Raw genomic sequence first — 8950 nt, forward strand, 5'->3', positions numbered from 1 at the left:
AATCTTTAGTAAAAAAATCAACAAAGACAGGCAAAGTCTGGTTACGAGGAACCCAGCTTCATTAACGTTGCTGGGCAATATCGACTGTCTTCTAGAGATTACCCAATGAATTACTCAACATCCCAAATAAAGATACCTGAGAGGAAACCTTTTTTATTGAAGTCGGTTGGGAGAGATGCTAATTAGACACTGCAGGCAAGAAGCCTCATGCTAATTGAATGTAGAAGGGATAAATAGTCCCAAAAGGTAAAAATATACGTTACTCCCCAGACGCTTCCGAAAAAACTGCATAAACCCGCGTCCGCAGACCTTTAGGGGCAACATTGCCAAGGAAATACGCAATAATTTGAGGGTGACTTCTTAGGGCACTGAAGTTGGTTGAATCTTGATAATGAACAACATTGGAGCTTCAGCTGCGACGAACCACAATGTGCCATTCCTGGTGTACAGGAGGGAGTGCGTTTTAATGCAGTCTTTCTTGAAGGAAACGCTTATCATTCTATATGCAGGGCTTATCTACTCTCACAGAATTCAACTTAGTTTCTTTGTACTTAGTTGTTTTTCTTTGTGGCGGTGAAGCATCCGGTTGTATCGCAGCCCGCTGCACCTTTTACCGTCGCTCACGTTGGCGAGGCAGCCGAGATCCGGTGCGGTGTTGCTGGGCGGAAGTCAGTCAGTGTGCGCCAATACTTGGTTGCGGTGTGGGCATGCTACGGGTAGCGCTTTGGTGTTGTTGGGGTTCATCGCGCTAGCGATCGTCGGTTCCCGGCTCGCGGAAGAAACAGGGGAAGCCGCAACTAGGGCATCGCGGTGGCGTCTTAGACCTCCAAGTGGGCGCAGACGCCGAGAGGCATCTGCACAAGGCTGCCAAGTACACAGGAACTGTCCGACTCCAACCGTCGACGCACGAGGGCATATGATCCCGACCAACCTCCCTGGGCTCGGGTTCGCGCCTCTCACCGATTATTTTTTTCTTTTATTCTAACCAGTTTATATGTGGAGTAGATTTGTATTTCATGGTTCCCTCAGGATTGAGCATAATCTGATTTCACTTACATATATATATAGATATATATATATATGTTTTGTCTACACTTTTGTGCTTTCTTTGATGTAAGCACTTGTAAGTGCATCAATATTTGTTTCTGTATCGTTATTTATTTTGGATCAGCGCCTTCGCTGTATTTAGGACAAGTTATTTTTTTCCTTGTCGGTGTGATGTCTTTTTAGGCGTTTGGGTGCCCGCTGACTTCTACTCTTTTAGTAAAGAACACTTATTTCCTTCACAACGTCTCTGACTCATTCCTCTAACCTCAAATAGTCCGTCCTCCAGGACATGGACCTGGCGTCCAGTCAGCGGCTCTATCAAAAAATATATATATTTGTTTTCACAAGAAGTGTGCCTTTCTTTTTTTTAGTTCTATCAAACCTGTGACAACTACAAATATCGCCATATAATCCCAGCTTCGCTTGTGCTTCTTTTCTGTATATTTTACTTGCATTATATTGGTTGCTTTTCAATATGTAGAAATACGTCTCCTTAATTGTAATTATATACGAAGGGGGACCCAAAAGAAACCGAACTAATTCTTTTTTAAGCAGAGCTTTTGCAGTACCGCGTTTTGCCGCCAGGAGTTGATAGAGCGAACATTGCTGAGTCATTAGGCCTAATTCCGTCCTCGAAGAAGGCTAGGACTAGTTGCGACTGGGTTTATAGTGACAAGTGTTTCGTGTGGGCGTCGTTGTTTCAATGTCTGATTTCTGTGAACAGCGTGCGGCGGTTAAATTCTGTTTTTTGCTCGGAAAAAGTGGAACAGAAACTATTGAACTGTTAAAAACGGCGTACAAGGACGATTCCATGGGGAAAACTCAAGTGTTTGAGTGGTTTTCCCGTTTCAAGAATGGCGACATGTCAATTGATGACAAACCTCGTACCGGTCGTCCTTCCACGGCACGAACACAGGAAAACGTTGAAAAAATTCGTGCAATCATCAACGAAGATCGACAACGGACCATTGACGAAATTGTGGAGCTGTCGGGAGTAAGTTGGAGTTCATTGCAGCGAATTCTGACAGAAGATTTAGGAATGAAAAGGGTGGCTGCCAAATTCGTGCCACGACTGCTGACTGCTGAACAAAAGCAAGGTCGCGTGGAAGCATGCTGTGCTTTGAAAGAAAAGTCCCGAAGTGACCCAAACTTTTTTTCAAAAGTTATTACAGGTGACAAAACTTGGTGCAATGGTTACGATCCTGAATCAAAGCAACAATCAAGCCAGTGGAAGACTTCAGGTTCGCCTCGCCCCAAGAAAGCTCGTCAGGTGAAATCAAACATCAAAACAATGCTGATTAGTTTTTTCGATGTGAAAGGAGTCCTCCATTCAGAGTTTGTTCCGCAGGGTCAGACAGTTAACCAGGCTTTCTACTTGGAGGTTTTGAAAAGATTGCGCAACAGTGTGCGGCGGAAGCGGCCCGATTTGTGGAAGTCGGGTGACTGGTTTTTCCATCATGACAATGCCCCGGCTCACACTGCCTTGTCTGTACGACAATTCTTGACCAAAAATGGTATGACCCCTGTTCCTCACCCCCCATACTCACCCGACCTTGGCCCGTGCGACTTTTTTTTGTTTCCTAGAATGAAAAGAGAAATGAAAGGAAAGCGTTTTGCTGACGTTGCTGAGGTGAAGAAAAAAACGACGGAGCCGCTGTCAAGCATCACAAAAGATGAATTTAAACAATGTTTCGACACATGGATTGAAAGATTAGACAAGTGTATTAGTGCAAGTGGACAGTACTTTGAAGGAGATTGAACGTTTGTACTTGAAATGGGAATAAATAAGTGCAAAAAAAATTTAGTTCGGTTTCTTTTGGGTCCCCCCTCGTATATACTTTCCTAAATAAAAATAACTGTAGCGTTGTTCATCCGACCAAACGCGATGAAATACGGTAGCATAACAGGAACATCGTTGGTGGATACAAATGACCGATCTCACATTTTTCGTCACGCCGCCGCTGCCGGCATGGATCATTTTGAACTGTAGTCCTTCGACACGCGCGAGATCCCCGCTGGAGATCTGCGCGAGCCGCCTTTAGATGGCTTGCACAAGCCGCGGAAGCCATCTTGTGTACTGACGCCTGTACCCTGGGAACTAAAGTAATAGTGGTGACACGCATCCGGAAATCGCTTAGTGAGATCGGTCTATTAGAAAATAAAATTGCATGGCGATGAAATAGTTGTAAACTGCCATACACACACCAAGGACGACGTGAAGAACGCCGTCTAGGACGACGGCAAGGACGACTTCACTGAGGACGATTTTTAGGACCACCTCTAGGATAACCTCTAAAAATCCCATAAGAACGATGTCGAGGACAACGTCCTACAGGTAATTGTCCTCACGTTCCTTTAGCCCACATCGACGACTTCTAGAGGACGACGTCTAGGACAATGTTTAGGACGACATCGAGGAGAACCTCAAGGACGACCTTCGACAACTTTGTTGAGGACGACATCAAGGATGCCAGGTCACGTCAGCTGGGTTACCGGCACTTACGACCTTACGCGACCGGCGTCTATGCGACCATGCGATTACGAGCTTACGCGACAGAAGATCAGTGGGCTTGGTGGCAGCATCATGAACAAATCGCTGAGATGTTTCTTCTTCGCTCTTCAGGTTGCCCTGTCGTCAGTGCCTGCTGGATGCTGTGACAGTGCAGCCTCGTCGCTGCTCGCGTCTCCTGGTTTTTGTGCTGACTCCGCACAATTTTCGGAATCTTCGCATCCTGCTATTGGCTCTCCGTCATCTTACTATCACCACGTTCAAGCACCAAACCTGGATCATCGTATGGACGGAAGTTCCGTGGCGACACCTACTTCCGCCGCCGAAACTACAAGACCACCGTTCCAAGCATTCCTCTTCAGTAGGCTTCGTGGCAGCATCATGAACAAATCGCTGAGATGTTACTTCTTCGCTCTTCAGGTTGTCCTGTCGTCAGTGCCTGCTGGATGCTGTGACAGTGCAGCCTCGTCGCTGCTCGCGTTTCCTGGTTTTTGTGCTGACTCCGCACAATTTTCGGAATCTTCGCATCCTGCTATTGGCTCTCCGTCATCTTACTATCACCACGTTCAAGCACCAAACTTGGATCATCGTATGGACGGAAATTCCGTGGCGACACCTACTTCCGCCGCCGAAACTACACGACCACCGTTCCAAGCATTCCTCTTCAGTGGGCTCGGTGGCAGCATCATGAACAAATCGCTGAGATGTTTCTTCTTCGCTCTTCAGGTAAAGCTGAGTCCTGAGCCTAATTCTCCTAGGTCCGATAACATATTTTTATTGCCGCTACCGGGCCCACTGGGTAGCTTCGTTTGTTCTTCCCTGTTTGCATGGTTTAGAGTTTGTTTTAATATTCTATTGCGTAGCGGCGATGTCGAATCGAACCGCGGCCCGGATACTCAGGTTCTTCTCAAACAGCTCCTTGATGGGCAAGCGCAAATAGCTGCTGATGTAACCTTAATAAAAAAACAGTCAAGCGACACTGCAATCTCAGATTGTGGGCATTGAATCACGTTCTGTTGCCATTGAACCTGAGTTTCACGGCTGTCTGGGCTCGACAAAAGGGTAGTCTCTTGAAGAAAAAATCGCCAGGCTCGATCATAGACTTGCCGAATTAGCTGATAAAAATGATGACTTGGAAAATCACTCTAGGAGGAACAATCTGATTATTTATGGTTTACAAGAAGCTGAAAATGAATCGTCAGCGTCACTGCTTCAGGCTGTCACTGAACTCTTGTCTTCCAAGCTTTCTATTTCCTGCGATGGCATCGAACGTTGCCACCGTCTTGGTTCACGCATAGATGGTAAGATCAGACCCGTAATTTTTAAAGTGATAGACCATAGAGAAAAAAATATTAATCCTTAAAAACGCCCCAAGACTTAAGGGCACTCGTGTGTTCATCAACGAAGACTTTTTCCCTTCGCGTGCGAAATATTCGCAGTCAGCTATGGCATGGTACGGCTGATTTTAGACAGAACGGTGCGAAGGTGGTTTTGCGCTACGATTATGCACTTGTCAATAATACTCGCTATACGTGGGATGTGTCGAACAACTGCCTTGTAAGGGTCAATTCCCCTCGCCTTCCGGATAATTCTAACTGACTTCCTCATGAAAACTCGTTTACTTTATTGAATCCCAATGCCAAGAGCATTCTCCCAAAGTCCACTGAATTTGCTGGTATTGCAACTGCATATTACCCTCATGTGATTTGTGTCACTGAAACGTGGTTGCATGACTCAGTTCTTGACTGCGATTTTACTCCACCTAACTACATTGTTGTGCGTTGCGATAGGTCATGTGGTAGGGGTGGTGGTGTTGCTTTATTTTTTAGGTCTGATGTTAGTTTTTCTGTTCTTCCTGGCTTGCCTAACACTGAGTCACTCTGGTGTAAAGCTTATATCGATAAATTTGTTGTTGTTATTGGGGCAGTTTATAGAGCTCCGGGTACTTCCCCTCAGCTTATTTTTGATATTCACGATTACATTTTAAAGCATAACTTCGGTGGTGGTAAATTCGTTCTGACTGGAGATTTTAACACACCTGACGTAAATTGGAAAACGTTCATAGTTGGTAGTCGTGATAAAATTATATGTGATGCTCTTGTTGATACTGCAGTGTCATTCGATTTAGATCAAGTTGTTAGTGAATGTACTAGAGATAACTCAACTCTTGACTTAGTTTTTCTTAGTAACAGCATTGCCAAATCTGGTTATGAGTGCACAGTGGTTGATGGCATTTCAGACCACAGAGCTGTTGTTGTGACACCTAATATTCGTGCCTTACATGTAAAACCCGAGATTGTTACTGTTTTAGACTTTAACAGAGCTAATGACGAGTCAATTCTTGTCGAACTTAGTTTTGGCTTTGATGATTTCGAGACCTTTAGCCGTGACTATAATGTTGATGAGTTGCTTAGCAAATTTTGCTCATTAGTAAGTGATTGTATTAAACGATTTGTACCAGTCAAATATAAAAAGACAAATCAAGCCCAGCCATGGATTACAAGAGGGGTATTGCAATTAACCCGCAGACTAAAAAGAAATCGGAAATTAAAACTTAGTGATAGTCCTTCGGAGGTCAAACGGTTTGAAATCCTAGAAAATAGATTAGTGGAAACAATGACAGCTGCTAAATATACTTATTTCAACGTTACATTGACTAACTTTATGAAGTCAAATCCGGCTAAGTTTTGGAGGTCGATCCTTCCTAAAAATGACATTTCCCGCAGTTTTATTATTGAAGATGAATGTGTCACTAACCCCGCAGACATTTCGAATGGCTTTAATGCACATTTTCAGTCCATATTCAATGAAGATAACGGTTGTGAACCTTCCTTTTCTTTCAATCTCCCGTGTTCGTCGTTAGAAAACATTCCCATCAGTACTTCTGGCGTCCTTCATTTGCTCCTAAACATTGACTGCAAAAAAAGCGCAGGTCCCGATGGTGTTCCTAATTCATTTCTTCGCCGTTACTCTCTTCGGACATCGAGATACTTGGCCTTAATCTTCGAGAAGTCTCTCTTTTCTGGAAGAGTTCCTAAACTTTGGAAATCAACCAGAGTTGTTCCCATCTTTAAATCTGGAAACAAACAGAGCCTTCTCAATTACAGACCTATTTCATTGACCTCTACCTGTAGTAAGCTCCTAGAGCATATAGCCTACTCCCATGTTTCCGAATACCTCGAATGCAATTCAATTATCTGCCCTCAGCAACACGGTTTCCGTCGTCATTATTCAACCATCACGCAACTACTGCTATTCACACATGATATCGCCACGACTTTAAATAATAAAGGACAGGTTGATGCCATATTCATAGATTATTCGAAGGCATTCGATAAAGTTTCTCATGCCAAACTACTGTTGAAGTTAAAGGTCATACTTAAAAATCCCCTTTTACTCGACTGGATCACTGATTAGTTAAAAGGCCGGTCACAGTTTGTTTCGTATGGGAATGCTAATTCATCAGAAGCTACGGTTAGTTCAGGTGTTCCGCAAGGATCCGTATTAGGGCCCCTTTTATTTCTCCTGTATATTAATGATATTGTTGATAACATTCCCGTTAAAGTTCGTCATTATGCCGATGACTGCGTCCTATATAACGATATTCATTCGGCTAATGACCAATTGTTACTTAATGAATCCTTCGCACGCTTCTTCAATAGGACCAAGCAATGGCAAATGGAAATAAACTTTGAAAAATTTGTGTTAATGAAATTTACGAATAAGAAATCACTTTCGTTTTTAGCTATGGCATTGATGAAATAGAACTCAGGGAGGTAAGCGACTTCAAATATTTATGTATTATTTTTACTTCCAACCTTAAATGGGATAAGCACGTCGACTATATTTGCTCCCGCGCCCTCAGAAAATTGGGCTATGTTAAACGCACGTTAAAAATTCGTCTAAAGAGGTAAAACTAACTGCTTTTAAAACTCTCGTGAGGCCGATTTTGGAGTACGGTTCAGTGGTCTGGGACGTTCATTTAAAAAAGGACATTAATCTCATTAACTCTGTTCAGGCTAAGGCTATCCGATTTATTTTCAATCGATATGATCCACACTTTTCACCTTCATCCGCTTTGCCAACATTAGGGCTAGAATGTTTATCGTTAAAGCGAACTTTCGAGCGATTGAAGTTGTTATATAGAATTGTTAATAATGAAAGTGGCATTGAATGTATGAAGTATATTTCCTTCTCAGATATTTCGCGCACTAGGCGTTACCATCCCTTAAATATTGTACCCTTTCGTTCTCACGTAAACTGTTTCAAAAATTCCTTTTTTCCGCGCACTGTTGAGCTGTGGAATAGTATTGACGGCTCTACGCGTATGCTCCAGTATGACGACTTTGTTATAAAACTCGCGAAAGTTGACTTCCTTTGATGTTTGGTGTTTCTGGCGAATCATTATGTTGTTTATTATCCTCTCTACTCATGTTTTTAGTTGTGTAATCCACTCCTGCAATGACCTCAACTGAGGTCGCAGTATACATAAATAAATAAATAAATAAATAAATTACGCATGAGTCAAACTCGACTCTGCCACGAGGACTTCACCCACGGGCGTGAAGTGACCTTGAGCGTTGTTGGGACTATACAGCTACCGCTTTAAAGCACTTCGAATTATAACCGCACTTGGCAGGTACTAAAAAAAACACTATGAGCCCATTATCGGCCAAGAAATCACCGGCCTTTGCTAAATATTTTTTTCAAAAAGCGTGGGTCCTGTCGAATAAAGACGATGAAGGAAATTTGATACCAAGACAAGAATGCAAGGAAAGAAGACACCGAGGTATCGTGGACGAGACTGATTCCTTTCTTAATCCCATCTCTTTTTGTACGAAATATTACAAATTCTTGGTGCGGAAGCCCGGAAGAAACAAAAAGCTGCTATAGAGAAGAGACGATATGGGGTGATTTAAGCCACTGTCACGAGCTCGTCAACAAGATCACATTGACTTTTGACATAACTTCGTTACCAGAAGGTCAGTTCGAAGAGAAATTGAACTTCCTCACGTTAAATGAAGGTTCTCTCTACCAACTGACGGCGGAGACCCCAAATCTGGTGGGTGACGCTGAAATGGAGTCCGTAGCGCTTGCCTGCACGTCGTACGAGGAGTTTATAAGTAACGCCAAGACATTAGCAGCCAAGTTTTTATGAAAAAGACGTCAGAACACCATTGATGCAGTTAATTCTGATTCCAACCACAACCTTCAATGTGGTGGCTCAAGAGAACGTAATTCAAACGAACGCTACGCTAAACATCCACGCTTACAACTTTTCAAGTACAACAAAAATCTTGTTAAGTGGCTGACATTTTTTGGATCTGTTTCAGTCACCTATTCACTAAATCCTGATCCTGTCTCCATTTGACAAGTTTGCATACTTGATAATTA

The 8950-nt window shown here is 43.2% G+C and overlaps 1 protein-coding gene across 1 annotated transcript; it reads left to right on the top strand.

Moving 5' to 3' along the window:
• Window positions 1–5179: 5179 nt before the first annotated feature.
• Window positions 5180–8714, top strand: LOC120838896 (the record flags this gene model as incomplete). Its single annotated transcript, XM_040209019.1, has 2 exons — window positions 5180–6138; window positions 8477–8714. Coding segments are annotated over 2 exons (1197 nt in total), but the record flags the coding sequence as incomplete, so codon positions are not given.
• Window positions 8715–8950: the final 236 nt, after the last annotated feature.

Source organism: Ixodes scapularis, unplaced genomic scaffold, assembly GCF_016920785.2.
Source record: "Ixodes scapularis isolate PalLabHiFi unplaced genomic scaffold, ASM1692078v2 PGA_scaffold0__279_contigs__length_252992795, whole genome shotgun sequence".
Classification (NCBI taxonomy): domain Eukaryota; kingdom Metazoa; phylum Arthropoda; class Arachnida; order Ixodida; family Ixodidae; genus Ixodes; species Ixodes scapularis.